The sequence below is a fragment of the Electrophorus electricus genome, chromosome 8 (assembly GCF_041902795.1).
Source record: "Electrophorus electricus isolate QZ-2024a chromosome 8, ASM4190279v1, whole genome shotgun sequence".
NCBI classification, from domain to species: domain Eukaryota; kingdom Metazoa; phylum Chordata; class Actinopteri; order Gymnotiformes; family Gymnotidae; genus Electrophorus; species Electrophorus electricus.
In genome coordinates this window covers 7244759-7262246 of record NC_137504.1, presented here as the reverse complement: position 1 = coordinate 7262246, position 17488 = coordinate 7244759, and the positions used below count along the sequence as shown (strand labels likewise).

General features: G+C 40.7%; 1 protein-coding gene across 12 annotated transcripts in view; it reads right to left on the bottom strand.

Annotated features, from left to right (window-relative positions):
• Positions 1–17488, bottom strand: part of gria4b (glutamate receptor, ionotropic, AMPA 4b) — a 63528-nt gene that overhangs the window by 10849 nt on the left and 35191 nt on the right. For 10 of the 12 annotated variants that reach the window (XR_014124891.1, XR_014124892.1, XM_035527162.2 and 7 more), the window contains exons 7-11: positions 14992–15159; positions 14525–14629; positions 13121–13231; positions 9900–10106; positions 7039–7412 (exon numbers count right to left, since the gene is read on the bottom strand). Coding sequence is in view for 10 of the 12 variants with exons in the window: in XM_035527162.2 (XP_035383055.1) it covers positions 7039–7412; positions 9900–10106; positions 13121–13231; positions 14525–14629; positions 14992–15159 (965 nt within the window). In the remaining 2 variants the exon portion in view is untranslated. Of the gene's footprint in view, positions 1–4245; positions 5974–7038; positions 7413–9899; positions 10107–10578; positions 12268–13120; positions 13232–14524; positions 14630–14991; positions 15160–17488 lie in introns of those variants that run through there. The other 2 variants (XM_081719229.1, XM_035527164.2) reach the window with 2 other exon arrangements.

Here is a 17488-nt window from a genome sequence, read left to right as displayed (position 1 = left end):
TCCTACTTACATTAATTGTTTCTGCTTGTTTTTGTTGTGTGTGAGCCATGTTAAAGGCTTTGCTGTTGCAATAAAGAGCGTTTCTCCGAGAATAACTGTCTTTGGAATCTCATATATATATATATATATATATATATATATATATATATATATATATATATATATATATATATATTTTATTATTATTTATTTATTTAAAATTTCCAACTGGTCTTTTTCCTTCAAGCTCGTGTCTGGAAGATTGAGAGTGCTGCGTAGTATCTTAGCTATTCCCAGGATGGATTGCACTTTTCTTCTCAGATGTTGCTCCTGGGATCTGCTGGATCCATTCCCCCAATTTGGGGGTCATAGATCCTAGTGCTCCAATTACCATGGGAACCACAATTGCCTTCACTCTCCACATCTTATTTACCTCTTCTTTCAGCCCTTTGTCTTTCTCAAGCTTTTTGTATAGCCTGTTCATCTGCGATCTTCCACCTGCCTGGTCTCCCATGATGGTCCCTGCTCCTCCTCATTCCCATCCTCCTTGGGTTTCTGCTGTCTGAGGTACTCACTAAGCACTTCATCACTTGGGGCCATCATCCTGGTATACAGCTTGATCATGGTGGTTCCTCCTGGATATTGGCTCTGACACTCACTAGTCCTCTACTCCCTTCCTTCGTCTTAGTGTAGAGTCTCAGAGTGCTGGATTTGGGATGAAACCCTTCAAGCATTGTGAGGGGTTTCCTTGTCTTGATGTTAGTAGCTTCTATCTCCTTCTTAAGCCAGTTTATTATACCATAGGTGTTGTTAACTGGGACGTTATTTCTCCCATTCAGCTGACTTCTCAGGACTTGCCTCCCTTCGTAGGTATTTGGCTATAGCTGTTTTCCTTGTGGCCTCTTCATCTTCCCCATTTGCCTGTGGAATTCCAAGGTACTTGTAGCTGCCCACAACATGTTACCTTCTGGTAGTGCAATACCCTCTGTTCTAGTTACCTTCCATCTCTTTGTAACTATAAGACCACAGTTGTCCAGTCCTAATGTTGCTGTATATCCTGGTAAGATGGATTAGTGAGTCGATGTCTCGTTCATTTCTGGCATACAGATTGATGTCATCCATGTACAGTAGGTGGCTGGTAGATTCTTCATTCCGTAGCTGGTGTCTGTAGCTGCTCTTGGCGATGATCTCAATGAGGGGATACAGACTTATGCAGAACAGCAGCATGTGGCAGGGCATCTCCTTGGTAAATCCCGCACTTGATGGTGACTTGTGCTATTGGCTTGAAGTTGGTCTCTAGGGTTGTCTCCCACAGCCCCAATGAGTTCTCACTTAAGGCTCTTAGAGTGCTGTTGATATTATACAGCCTCAAGCATTCCAGGATCCATGTGTGGGGTACTGAATCATAGATTTTCTTGTAGTCAATCAAGGTGGTGCACAGGTTGGTCTGTCTGGTCTTACAGTCTTGAGTGACTGTATTATTCACCAGTAGCTGGTGCTTGGCTCCTCTGGTGTTCTTGACAATGCCTTTCTGGGCCCTGCTCATGTATTCAGCTATGTGCCTACTCATCTTAGCTGCAATGATGCCTGTCAGGAACTTTCATTTTGTGCAGAGGCAGGTAATCAGCCAGTAATTGGATGGAACTACACCTTTCTGGGTCCTTCAGTATCAGGACTGTCCAACTTTCAGTTAACCATCCATAGCAGGTGGTTCATTTGTGCTGCCAGGCACTCATGGAGTGCATTTAGCTTCTTCAGCCAGTAGTCATGGACCATGTCAGAGCCTGGAACTGTCCAGTTCATCATATCCGAGATCCTTTCTTGGATACCTGCTAGTGTGATGGTTACTTGATCCTGTTCAGGAAGGTTGCTGCAGTCAGCTCTCAGGTTCTCTAACCACTCGGCATTGTTGTTGTATGATGCCTCCTTCTCCAATATGCATTTCCAATATTGTTTCAGACAGAGGCCCTTTGGAATTGGTCCACTGGAAATGACAAATCATTACTTTTGATGATTCAAAGGTGTTCAACAAAATGATCAGCAAGCCTTCTATTGGTTTCTCCAATGTAAATCTGATTACATCCCTAGCAAGTAATACAATAGAACATCTCTTACAATAATGCACGAGAAAGAATGGGTGATAACAATTTATCCATTTGTCCTAGTTATTTTAGTGGCTGTGTTAATAATTTTACATGCAGCACATTTAGAGCAGTGTAGGCTACAGTACCGCAGTTATCTGAATGGTCATTTATCTCATGTTTGATGAGCATGTGTTTGATGTTTTTAGTGGAGGATCTTTAAAATAGGATGCAATGTCAGCATCATCCTGGAGGATTCTGAAGTGTTTAAGTATAATCGTAGCCACTGCTTTATCTGTAGGATGATAAGTCAGCACCAAAGGAATTCTTGTTGCCTTAGCATTAGATTGTTTATAGCTCAGTGAGTCCATTCTCTGAACAGATAGAATATGAGCAGAGGCATCATCTTAGAAAATCCACAGTTATGAAAATATTCACACATTTCCATAGTTTTCATGAGGAAGTCTTCATTCTCAAGTTTTAATATCTGTGAGTAAAGGATGACTAAAGTAGAGGGGGGGGGGGGGTTGCAGCTAAAAGAATATTCCACATGAGTAACTGCAGTGTACTAATGCACTGCAGTGTACTAATAAAAAATGTAGAGATTGTCATAACTGCTGTGTAGTACACAAGGTTTCCAAAGAAGTACTTCTGAAGTTCTAAGTCAAACCAGTTTATAGTCAAAACGGTAGCTAGATGTTTAAACATTCATTCCATGAAGTTCTATAGTTCCAATAGTAATATTAAATAGTACTAAGTTCTTTTCCCTTATGTTTCCTAACTTCATTGTGCCATAGCAACAAATGCCAATGCAAACAAGTACAAAAGGTGTATAATTTTTTCAGACTCTTTTGTTATGTTTCAGATTCATGTTAAAATGGATTCAACTCATCAGTCTATACACAACACTCCACAACAGCAAAATCAAAAACAGCTTATTGGAATGTTTTATTCTTAAAAAATGAAAAATATCTTCACTTAGTACTTGGTTTTGCATGTCTTTATGTTAGAAGATTGTTCAATTTTCTTGGCACAATAATTGGATGGACTGCATTAATGCATAGCCATTTTCAGGTCTCTCCAGAGAAGCTGGAGATACAAGTTTTCTTGCTGGTATGATTCAGATCATTGTCATGTTGAAATTTTTACCTTCACCCCAGTCTGAGGTCCTGGACACTCTGGGAAAGGTTTTCAACCAGAATTGTTCTACATTCTTCTGGATCCATCTTTTCCTCTATCCTGACTCATCTCCCAGTCCAGGTTACAGATAAACATCCCCACAGTATGCTGTCACTACCATGCTTGACTGTAGGGATGGTATTATTGTGACCAATATTGTGGTATTATTGCGATTATTGTTTATCAAGGACTGAGAGTTGTTCCGGTGTATTTCATCAAAGAAATCTCTAATACCTTTTCGTTAGGCATGGCTTCCATCTTGCCACTCTACCATAAAGGCCTGATTGGTGGAGTGCTTCAATCCATGGTTGCCCTTTTGAAAAGTTCTCCCTTCTCCACAAAGGAAACCTGGATCTCATTCATAGTGACCATAGGGTTCTTGGATACCTGTCTGACCATCATCCTTGATTATTCATATCTAGGAAGACTGATGGTGCTTCCAAACTTCTTTGATTAAAGAATGATGGAGGCTACTATACTTTTGCACTTTTAAATTTTATACCTGTGACCTGACACAATCTTGTCTTACAGGTCTACAGATTATTCTGCTGACCTCACAGCTTGCTTTCTCTGACATACACCATCAAGGTGTATGCCTGTCATAACTATGCCCAATTAATTCACTTTGGCACAGGTAGACATCAGTGAAGCTATAGAAGCCTTTCAAGGATCATTGAGCCAAGTAGGAGGCCTCAGAGCTCAACTGAAAATGTAACAAAAGAATACTTATATAGTCATATTTCAGTCCTTTATTTTTTAATATATTTACAGAAGATTCCAATGTATTTGGGCTTTGTTGAGTTGTTAATTATTATGTGTAAATAAAAATAATTATCCATTTAATATGAGTCTGATACATACAAAGATGTCGACAACTTCAAAGGGACTGAAAATATTCTATATATACTGTATGCCATTAAAACAAAACATAAAATTGAAACATTGTCTGAAGGTGTTCAAAAACAAACACCAAGCCTTCTGTTTGTTTCTACAATATATAGCTGATTACATCTCTTGCGAAAGATACAATAGACAACACTTGCAAGGGGAATGCAGGAGTCAAGGCTTATCACTTTATAATATAAAATTGGAACAGTAACAAGTAAGTAAGTGAGTACGTAAATAGGTAAATAAATAAATAAATAAATAGATAAATAAAATGTCAAATATGAGTGTTTGTTTGCTGTTGAGGACATTAAAAAATTAGCTTAATATATGCAATTTTAGGTTTGGCCAATTTTTAAAATATATATAAACTATTTTTATCAACATGATTCTCACTATCAACACCACTACCTTGTTCAAATGTACACTCAGACATTTTTCCACACATACCTCCACCGCCTGCACATGTAAAAACACACACTTGCAGAAAATATGTAGGATTTGAGGCAATCGCAGTATTTCAAGGACTTGCTTGACAGAAGCATGAAGACTGCAGGGAATTGGTGAAAATGACATATGTGACAGAAATGGCTTATCAAGAGGTTTTATATAGGAAAGCTGAATTAACAAACCTCTTAGTGCAGAAATACTATGACCAAAATTAGCATAACTCAATACACTGCTGCGTTTTCTGCAGCAGACCTGTTTAGACCTGTTCCACTGGCTAAGTATTAGGAATGTGAATATGGTTTTTCTGTCTGCGGGTGCCTGATAACGTCTTCTGCCCATGTGCACTATGATTCCTAGAAGAGTCAAACAGCCGGATGCTAGCTGTTCTGAAGCCCAGAGATCTGTTCTACTGGTCTACTAACGACACTTGTCAGACAACTGTGCCAAAGAAAAAAAAAAAGAAAAGAAAGCAAAATCCCCCACAGGAATTCAGACAAGACTTATAGCCCTGTCCAAATCTATCACAGATGCTGGCCTCAACAATCACGTCATCCTTTATCATCATTCATCTTGTTTTGGACAGGTGTTTTCCTGCTGTGATAACCATCACCATGTCACAATAGGGAGAGAATAGGATAACTAAAGATGAAAATGATTAAATATGAGATGGAATGGAATTAAGTTAAGGTCCTCTGCTTGAAAAGAAATAAGACACAACTTGAAGTGCCAATCTTAAGCAAGCAAAATTCCATTTCGTGTTTCTCCATCCAGTGATAAATAATTCTAACATATGTGGACCTTGAAAGTAAGCGCAAATCTACAGCTTTAAAAATTCCTACTTCAGCTTTATCACATGTGTATGGAATCATTAAGAGAGTTTCCTCATAAAGTGTCTTTATCCTCTACAAATGATCAGTATGGTATGCCCTGCTGTATATTACACTATGATTGCACCAGCTTTGCACAGATCACAAAACAACATATTTTAGCACCAGAGAGATTGTGGAATAATGCCTGAAGGAAATTAACAGAATGTAAAATGTTGATGCAGTTCTTTTTGCTGTGCCTCACTCTGTACAAGATCCTTAATAAATTAGCATTTGACACAATCTCCCTTTCTCTCTGCTCCACGCATCCTTATTAGGTCTATGCTGGGATGATGAAAGACATGGGCATCTTATAAGTCCTAAATGAAATCCTAAATGAGTCTTCTTAAGCCAGATCAAAACCATAGGGCCTGCTATAGTGCTGCGGGCAGCAGGCTATAGCACCAGACGGCTGGACCCTATGATTCTGATGCCACTCTAAGTACCTGCTGTCTTCTGTCACGTGTTGCTCTTTCTATTGCTCCTTTGTTCCCCTTGTCATGTGAGTGATTTCTTATCTGGCACGAAGGGGGCTGAAAAATAGAGTCTGTTTTTTTCTCTTCTATTGATAACATGCCTTAAAAACTCCATCTATGGTCATGTAGGTGTTATAAAGCAGAGAAGGAGAATGAGGTGGAAAGAGAGAGAGAGAGAGAGAGAGAGAGAGAGAGAGAGAGAGAGAAAGAGAGAGAGAGAGAGAGAGAGAAAGAGAGAGAGAGAGAGAGAGAGAGAATGAGAGTGTAGACAGCACAGATAGCCACACAAAGCTTAGGGTCAACCGAGCGGGCAAGGGAAATGGCCAGAGACAAATAACATTAAAAAAATTGTATGCAACAGAATGTGAGTACAAAATAAGCTTCCTCAATAATGGGGATGTTTCAGGCAGACCTCAAGAGTTTATTTGCAGGACAAATGGGTGAGGGCAGAAACTGAACAGCATCGGGCAATGACCTCCATGATTGTTTACTGATAAAACCCCACTGGGTTCACAGAGAGTGAGATTCATCAAAAAGCAATGCAGACCAGCAATGACACTTCACTCACCACCTATGGCCCTTCAGCACAGGTGAGACACGCCATTTAGCTGGCCGAATGAGACAAAGATAATGTATTTTGTAGGTGCAGAGATGCACTGAATTACAAAGACTCTGGCCACAGATACACAACAATGAGAGATGACAATGTCATTTTGTCCTAATAAGGGAGAGAAACATATGGTGTGGAATTACAGTAGCATTCATCCCCTCTGCTTCACCCCCACACATAAAGCAGCAAAGCAGACACAATGATAAAGCAATTTACATTAAGGTTAGTCTGCTGCAGAATACTGATTACACATCACTCATTCCTTGTTCTCCTAGTTGCAAATTACGTGCACTTTTCAGGCAAGTTGTTTGGATACTCTTTGTCACTATGGTAACTATAGTGCTACATGTCTATTTCAGGTGTCTGGAATTAGCATATCAATTCTCCTGATACCTTTTCATGAGGTAACCTGAGGTTAAGAGACCCTTTCTCCAATAAATAATCCCCTAAAGAAAGAAATGAGGGCAAATGAGCAATTTAAACGGTGGGTGAATGGGGGTGGTGTTGCTCACCTGGGAGTGAAGTCACAACCCTGCTGCATGAAGGCACCCAGGGAGAACCAGAGACTGTTGAAGATCCCGAACTCATTGGGGGGCTGGTCAGTGGGCAGACTGTCGGCGCCCTCGATGGGCTCCTCCGTGTGCCACTCATACGGGCTGAAGCGGCTGACCAGGAAGAGCACCACGCTCACGCCGATGTAGGCGAACACGATGCACATCCAGATCTCGTAGGCTAGAGGGTCCAGGAAGGAGAACACGCCTGGCTTGGACTTCTGGGGCTTCTTAATCATGATGGAGATGCCTAAGCTCATGAAGGGCTTGGAGAAGTCAATGACCTCCTCCCGGACCAATGTGATAGTCAGTGGAGCCACAGCGATTTCCGCTTTCTGAAACCAGAGGGGGGATTAATTTGTACATTGGCAAAGAGAAACAAGATAAATCTTCCTTTGTAACCAACACAGTAAGTGGTAATGTTAAATACATTTTTTAAGATGATAAGAATGACACCTGTGCATGGTACCTCACACTGTTGAACAAAACCCCAACAACTGAAGAGAAATGAAGAACATTCCATTCTTTTCCACCCTTTCTCTCACATCACATTTTACAGTTCCTCTAATTGGACAAGGCTTTGCATCTTAGCCTTGGAAAAAACTAAGCAGCTAATCCTTAGGGCTTAATTCTGCACAGCTGAAATTTGTGGAGGACGATGAACCAATCAAGTCAGAGAAATAAGACGGAAAGACAGATGTTTAGGTTTGGCTGCAGTGTATTGTTACATGGTAACATCCAAACACTCGATTATTGTTGATTTAGCAACACACCCGACCTCGCCAGGACTGTGAAGGGCTCAAAACTAATTCAAAGAAGAAATTAAAATTTTGTCATAATAGGCTGGCACTTTGTTGAGAAAATACAAAAAAGGTTATATATTTTTCATGCCTCAGCATAAATCTACAATGTGTGTATGGCTGTATAGTGTATGTGCATGCACTAAAATACACTGACTTGCCAAAGTTTTTTTTTTTTTCCGGAGGTGCAAGGAGTGTCATGCACTTTTACTGGGGTTTGGTAAGGAAACTGCTGACATAACCTTCTCAAATCCACCCCAAGTCTGTCCAAAAGCCTCCACAGAGAATGGCTATTCCATAGCCATTTTAACCCTCATAAGTGCAATGTTATTGAACTGTCTTGGGTCTTTTACTCAGCTTTTCACACCAAGTTACACAGGCATTGACTGCCCTTGAACTGAATATTTTATCCCAAAGCATGAACGTGCAGGGTCCGCAGAATACAGACTAGCCTAGCATGAACTCTGCACCGTGAATTGTTGTTCTATTGCTGTTACTAGGCACATCTGCATACTTTCAGAGATGAGTGGTCACGTCTCAATAACCGCATTGACCTTTGCCCCACTACAAATGTTCAGCTATTATTAAGGTCTGTAAATCAATGAGCTATTCTTGCAGTTGTGAGTTCCTTCAATCATGATTCCATGCTGGGGGGTTAATTCTAGCATGCAGTCACATTTGGTAGGCAAACTGTTTAGACAATAACATTTGGTCAAGATAAGACTTGAGGAATTCTGGGCTATGCTCACAGTTATAGAAAAATAATTCTCTTTGCAGAGAGAGGACATGAGCACGCAAAAGGAAATATCTCTTGAGTCTAGCACTCCCTAGCTCACTCTTGCTCTTTTTCTCACTCTTTCTCTCGTGCTCACTACCGCTCTCTTTCTTACTCTCTTTTGTGCCTACTTCTCTTTCTCTCACTCTCTCTTCCTCTCATACTCACTCCTGATCTCTCACTCTCATGCTCACTCTTGGTATTTCTCACTCTCTCTTGTGCTTACCCCTGCTCTCTCTCATGCTCACTCTTGCTTTCTCTCTCTGTTTCTCTCTCTTCTCTCATTTTCCCTCTAGTTCTCTCTTTACTCCATGCTGTATCTACTGTACTCCATGCTTAATCTCTGTTACTTACAGTATGCTTTATATATGCCAACACAGTATCCATCCAATAGAACTATTTAACCAATTTATTTTATACCGCAGTAAAACTGCCCATTTTCCTTAAACCCATATGAAGCTCAACTTTTTAAAATACCACTGCACACAAAACGTGACATAGTTCAAGACTAAATAACAAAGTAAAGTTAACCCCTAGTCGTCGACACACATGCCAGAGCACGTGCTCGATATTTTGCACATCATCTGCCTCTCACCGTGTGATTCGTGTGTCACTCAGGTCTAGTCCATCTAATTGCCATGAGTGATTGATGAATTTGTGTGTCAATCTGTGTGAAATTAACCAATAAACAATCATAAAATCACTAAGAATTTACCTTTCACACAGGAAACATTTCCTTCTCCGTTCAATCGACATCTAGCTAGCTAAAATGTTGCAAATTTACCATTGCAGAGATTCCGGTGCTATTTTGTTTCACAATGATTATAACCTATGTTACACTTAAAACAATCTTTAGCATATTTAACATATCATGACCAAATAACTGGCCTACAACAGACGTAAATCTCCTCAATATCCCAGATTCCATTTCATGGGGAGAGAAACCCTTGATGCTAAAATTATAACAAACATGCAATTATATATTTTCAATGAGTATTTAAACAGCTTTATGTGGCTTCATTATTTCATTATTTTAGTTCTATCATGTTTTTATATGTTTGCATAAAGCATTTTGCCACTGTGTACAAAATAAACTTGCCTTGCCTTGCCTTCCCCAGTGCAGAGATTCCCAGGAATTACTCTGTTCTAATACCCTTTCATCTGCAGTTCTAATACCCTTTCTAATACCCTTTCATCTGTAGTTCTAAACAGAAACTAAACAGCTAATAGTTCAGAAAACCTCTTACCCCGTACACCAGCTCCCCAACCATCCCGTTCCAGATCTTGGTCTCTGCATCCCGGGCTCCATACTTCCCATCTGGCACAATCGAGATCTTGTATTTGATGCCAATGTGTTTGGCGATCTCAGATGCCAGATCCACGCAGTATCCCTCATACCTGTCATTACCCTCGTACATCTCCCAGTTTTTCTTCAGCATCACATAAGGTCCTTCCTGGAAGGAGCAAACCACACAAGAGGTTCAAACTGGCAACTAGTCAAGACCTCCATTGAGCCCAGTCAATTGTCCAGTTCATGTAATTTTGTACAATTGTTGCAGCTTACTCCTCTCAAGATGGAAAAACAAAAATAAAACAGGAAAACTGCACATTAATTTGAATATAAAATAGCCCTGTGTCTAATTTTTCACACACACACACACACACACACACACACACACACACACACACACACACACACACACACACACACACACAGACAGACACACACACGCAAACACACACATGTGCACACACACACACACACACACACACACACACACACACACACACACATACACACACACACACACACAAAGAAAATATAAAGAAAATATTTACAAAACAACAACAAAAGAAAATACAGTTTGGAATGTTTGAAGAAATAATGAAAATAGTGAAAATGTAACAAATACATAGGGTGCAGGTTTACTGTTTTACTATTGGTCCTACAACCATTTAATTACAGAACAGCAAGTACATAGAATATCCATTTAGTTTAGATTTACACCAGTAAGTAATCAGATCACATGAAAACCTAAACATCCTATGCAATTATAAAACAGATAAATGAGGTCATAAAATTAATGAACAAATGTTATCAATAAAGATAAACATAACTGAGTATATGCTAGTGAAATGATATGTAAGATCAATGCCACCATTACCATTAATACTACTAATATAATGTGTGGTTGCTAGTTATAAATTTGTAGTTCACTATTTAATTATTGTATTTTGTATGTTTGTGAGAGAGAAAGAATGAGATGATGTAATTGTGTCTGTGTGTGTATTGGGTAGATATACCAATACAAAACAAATACAAAACAGGACCTAACATAAAAATATTTAAATATAATTCTAAATAATTGAACCTTATAATAGGAGACAATTTATTTTAAGGTGTGGTTTTGTAGCATTTTCCTAGTTTTTCCAAATATTAAATATTAAACTGTAATGATAACACAGAAATTATGGTGTTAATATTTTCAGTATAATACAAACAAAAGAAAATCAGTTTGGGAAAACAAAGAAAAATACTAAGGACAACAATGTCATTACATTATTATAATTCCACCATAATAACAAACATAAATCGAGTACATTTGTCTAATAACATAAAAAATTGCCATGAGAGGGAAACAAATTTCCATAAGGATCCTGCAGAACCTGTCTCACTTCTCAGAGGTTTTCTCTAAGCCATATGGCTAGAATGTAACCATGAAACACAGCCCAGCAGGGCCAATCAGGTGTTCACCCCCAGAAAACAGAGAGCTCTTCATTAAATGCCAGCTAGGGATTCATTTCATCTTGAGTTTCTTTTTTATGTGCAAAAATGCAGCTTTTCCTTCATATCAACACATTTGTTACAAGAGCAATAATATATTGTTCTTGGATAATGTTTATAGGTAAAAGAAAAGGCAGGCAATTTATCATAAGCCATACATAGTGCTACCAAACACAGGCTATCTGTTGCCCTAAGACATGCTTTAGTGCAGGATACTCAGTCATGCAAAATGACATCCCAAGAAAAGCCACAGAAAAACACACATACAAGCTCTAACCTTAAAAAGCTGCCACAGAGAGAAATACCAAGCAGCAAGCATCAGAGAATAATAAGATGTCCTACCGAACGTCATCAGTATCTGAAAAATTCCTAATGAATGCATATAAATATAAATAATAATAAGCACATACAGTGTTCACTGTTTCACTTAGAATAGCAAACAAACCCCAACCCTGCATGCTACAAGACCACATCTTGTTATTTATTTACAATACAGTACCATTCAACCTTCTAATTTACTTCTAAATAAAACCTCCTTTAGATTCATTCAACACATGTTTTCTAATGAATGAGATGATAGTTCTTGCAGTCATCCTCCATTGTTCTGGTCCTTAATGAATCCTTGTCTTTGTCTTTGCCTGTGTTTATCCATGGCTCACTTTCTCATCATGAAGTTCATTTCAGCTCAGGAAGTGTCTGTCCATGGCACATTCTTATTGCTTTCAGTTTAGAGCTGTTTGTGTCTGTCCATGTCTTAATAAGGGCTTCATTTCAGCTGTGCAGAGTCCGTCTGCTGCTCAGTTTCTTAAAAGAGGATTCCTCAACAGGGGCTGAAAAGAGGAGCATTTGCTTCAGGTGTAACTCTCCTCATGCCTTCTCCATTACCAAATGCTGCATCAACATCCATACCTTTTAGACACTAGAAAATATAATTACTCAAGTGCCTGCATATAAGCACTAATTAGTCATATGCTCGGTTTCTCATGAAATAAGAACACAGTGTAGAGAGGCTGGAGCAACAGCATGTTCCAATTCATGCAGTGTTCTGTCTAGTATCTTCAATGACATGAAAGTTTTTCAAAGGAACATGACAATTGCAGAAGACAGAAAAAAGGCAAACAAACCAAAACATAGTATTGCATCCTTGGCACCATGTGAGGCAGCCATGAGACCTTCCAACAAACAGTATATGAGAGAGGCAGATGACACATACATTCCTGCAGAGGCAGCGACCAACATCACACTGCACAGAGCTGTTGAGGAACGCTAATCAGCAAATGCAGACATAAACTCTGGTAATCTGTCTGGACAGTGATATGACTGACAGGTCAGGCACACAGAGACCTTGCTTTCGTGAGCGACAACACAGCAGGATCGTGATTTACATGAACTTTGCAGCCAATCTAGGACACACTGCTTATCAGAATGCAAGTGTGTGTATGTGCGGCGTAGGCATGAGGCAGTGCACTGTGGCTATCTTTAATGTAAATTTCATTCAAATGAGTGGAACACCTCATTAGTTGGAAGCACTTGGATGAAAATTTAGTTATTTATTTATTTTGTGGCCAACAATTTAATAAAAATGTATTTATTTATTTATTTTGTGGCCAACAAATGTTACTGTGTGCTATTACTGTGAATATCATTTGTCTAAGAAAGGGATAAAATCTTTATGACACTCACCATGATTGTTGTCACGACCACAGTCCTGTTCTCCATTCCAGAGGTTTCATTTGTAAGCAAGGCTTGATCTTGGATCAGAACCAACTTATCTGCATCATTCCAATAGCCAATCTAAGGATGAGATGGTCATACAATTAAAAATCATGTATGTTTTGGTTTGGATTAGTATATGTATACGTGCCTATGTGCGTGAATATCTGGAGTTATGCTAATTAGAACCAGTTACTCTGAGAGCCAGCATCACTGAATTCAGTGTGTATACTGAACGCCCACTCCAAAGGATGGCGCAGTGGGGCTAGGCCTGAGAGAGCACAGCCAAGGCAATGATATCGCCTTGTGTTATGTGACACTGAGCAAAGAGTGACTGATGCATGGAGGAGACAGGGGCCGTGTTCATGCGGGACCTGGCGGAGTGAATGGAGCCAGGTCTCCCTGCCCACCCCCACCAGCACAGGCTGCAGCCTCTCAGGTGGCTGATTGATGCTCCCCAAAGGCTGCCAGCCCACACCGCGTTCCTCGCCTCCCTGCCCTGCCTCCCTCTATCGCTCTTCCCCAGACACGCTGCTCAATAGCAGCCAGAAGCCACCACACTCCATAAAGCAGCATGCTGGCACAGGACCCTCTGTAGGACTGTAGAAGAGAGATGTGTGACAGGAACCTTTGCAGTACCTACTACATAAGACCAGGCTTTGTTAGTTTTTGTTTGTTTGTTTGTTTTATTGTTTTGATTAAACCTATGATAGGATTCAGATTTAAAAAGTACTTTGGTGTGTTTTACATGTTAATTGAAATGGAAAGGTGATAGCAAACTCATTGCTATTTTCCACAGTCTCAACATTCAGAAAAAGACCAAACTATTGGATCAGGAGCACATACACCATTTAACCAGATATGCAGGAAGTTGCTAATTTTATGAAAATCCTGAATAACATTCTTTAAAACATTTTAATGAGTCTTATTATAATTTCAATCCTCAAAAGATCCTCAGGTATGCTATGCATACCCTGCCACCCTGCAGCAGCAAGAGAGGGCAGTCAGGATAAACATGCAGTCAAAAGGCAAGGCAGTCTCTTCAGGATCGCTCCTGTTAGTTCCATCAAATAGGCCATGGACTATTAGACACAGAGAAAATCAAGTAAAAAGACCAAAAATCAGCATATGAAAGGGGAAAGATTAAAGACAAAAACTTTTCTCAGAAAGACAGACACCAAACAAAGGGCAGATAAACATACACATTTACTGTATGAGTTGACTGGTTCACCTGATGTTGTCACATTTACTTGAAGACAATAGTAAAATAATGCATTCTGGTATTCACGAAAATGCATGATGTATGACAAAAATGTAAAGATAAGACCAATCCAGGACATTACAGATGGGACGATGGCATGCTGGAGATATTACTTTTCGAGGGCCGTTGTTTTTCAGCTCAAACACATCCATAGTGTAGTTGACTCTGCGCCCGTAGTGGTCGAATTGGACATTTCCTGTTAATCCTTGGAGCCGGACCTGGATTGCAGTGATAAACAATGTAATTACTGCTTATCCAACTGCTGCTGTGCACAACCCCATTAGTCTGCTGCCCCTACTCACTCTTAAGTCATTCTCCTCATTCAGGCTTAGCACCATCTTCTCTCTCTCTCTCTCTCTCTCTCTCTCTCTCTCTCTCTCTCTCTCTCTCTAGCTCACTCTATTTCTCACACCTACTTTCAATTTCCTCACACCATTTTCTGCTTGAGATTTGTGGGTTTTGCGGGTGTGTCCAGTACACGTTTGTCTTCATCTTTAGCCCACAACCACCCTCTCCCAGGATGCTTTGTGCCCCTGACACTATACACCCTCATCCCTTCAAGTTCTCTAGTGGTGCCAACCTGTTTGAGGGTGCGCTCCATGTCGATGCCCTGATTCCAGGGAGCTGCGGGGTTGGCCAGGCAGTCTCCTGCATTGCCTCTGCGAGAGATGTCCACTTTCTGCCTGCGCAGGCTCCTGAAGGCCTCCGCCATCACCATCACACCATCGTATGTCAGAGCAGAGGTGTACTTCAGAGGGAGAAAGGTCAGGTAAAGGTCATAGAAATACCAAACATCCAATGCAGTACTTTCTCAAACCTATGTTCCTTTATCCCTTCCTCCCAAGCCATGTACTTAATTCTTCCTGTACACAAATATTGTTCTGCTACCATGGACATATGAAATAAGTAGAGTGGATCTCATAATTGTAAATGGCTTAACTGTCATGTGGTGTCTAAAAGAGGGAGTCCATGTTTATAGTTCAACCGTTCAAAATAACAAATTCAAAGCACACTGAACAGCAAAATTTAGCAGAGCTGTTAGGATAAGAAGGATTTTTTTGCTGTAAAAGACAGCTGCATTACAAAAATAATGTCACGCTTCTCCAGCATAAAAAAAAGGAAATGGCTCAGCTAGTTCACAGCATATGAATGAGAGAATGTGTGAGGTTGAGACGCACAGAAAAGAGTGCAGGCAAGGGCGGGCAAGAGAGGAGAGAGCAGTGGCACGTTGGAGTGCACAACTCGCACAAGCTTGTCATTGCACAAGTTAGGAGCAGGCTGAGCATGTGAAATCATGGCACTCTGACACATTGCCTGCCAGGCGCTGTTCACCCTCCAGGGAAGAGGGAGGGGAGATGGAGGATGGCTGGCCGGATGTTATGGGAAGCAGGTCTGACTGCACCGATAACTGGCCATGCTGTGATAAAAGAATACAGAATGAATCATGCACACACATATGCGTGCGCACACACACACACACACACACACACACACACACACACACACACGCAGATGGAGCTGGCAAAGAATTCTGTCCATGAACCATGATCCATGAGAACTCAAACCTGTTATTGTTACTTAAACCAATGTGAATCTGTCCACATAAAATAAAACAATGTGTCCACAGTTTTCCACTCTTCTGTACAACCCCAGTGCTCACAGTTCAATCAGCCTGTTCTCTTTGATGGCTGACAGGACAGCTCTATGAAAATGTGTTTGGATTCCCACAGAAGGATTGATGGTGTAGGAATGGCAATTCTTTGTTCCATCACCAACAAAATATGGAGAGACCTCAAGGCAAAAACATCACATGAGAAGAGGAGGGAAGGGAGGCAGAGCATGTGCATGTGAGGGAGAAATAGAAAAAGACAGAGGAATGGCAAGAGAGATATATACACTCACTGACAGAGAGAGAGAAAACACTGCAGTGTTGCAGTTGTGTATAAATTATCAAAGATGGCAGGAGTTCATCATTGAGACATTGGTGTTGCAGTGATGGGGACTAGTGACCCACCGTTTGTACCAGGGTAGAGGGTTAAAGAGTGGATGCTAAACAGTTCGATCAGCCTAGCTACTGTGCGGTGCTCGATTGGCCCTCTCTTGGGCCATGGGGGGCAAATTTGTGTAAGCTCTTCAACATGGGGATTGGGCCCTGACGCACCTGCCAACAATTCACATGATGAAGAGAACTGCCTACACTTTAGGGACTTGGAGAATATCTGTGGCAGTAAAAGGGCCTTAATTAACAGGTAAGAGAGCTTTGAGTGTACTTTTAGCAGTGCAAATGCTAGAGAGTAGTCTTTGAACAAAGAGAACAAAGAAAGAAACGACCATAAGAGATAGAGAGTGAGCCAAGACAAGGGGGAAATACAGCATTCCTAGACCTTGCATTCACAGTCAATGTGTGCAAACCATGTGTCTCACTGTGTTATGCATCTATTTGTCAATATGTGTGTGTCTGTGCCCCCCAGCTACATTATGAACACACACACACACACACACACACACACACACACACACACACACACACACACACACATGCGCACGCACACACACACACACACACACACACACACACACACACACACACACACACACACACACACACACACACACACACACACACCATGCTGCCCAGCCACCTTTCTCTGAGCTCTTAATACCTTTAAACTCTTCAGAGCACAGGTTCTAGCCTTAGCCAGTGGTGTGTGGTGAGAAGTAGCCACCCAGTAAAGCAGCATCCCTGAAGGGATTTCCTTTGCCCCACAGCACCCTTCACATGGACATCCTTAGTCCCCCTGTCCCCCCAGCATGCAGTCACAGTGAGAAAGGATATAACTACCACAGTGCCTTTACCTGTTAGACTCTGACAAGGTTAGACATGGGCTAAATCACTGAGATTAAAATAAGACCATTATAGCATATACAGCAAGACTTTATTGTATATGCAAAGCATAATACAGGGCATATGGGGCTTCAGGTGTACATGATTCCAGCATGTGTTGGTGAAGACTGCTTCAAACCCTTTTGAATGTATAGGGTCATTGGGGATTAAGTCTTACTAATGTTACACAGCA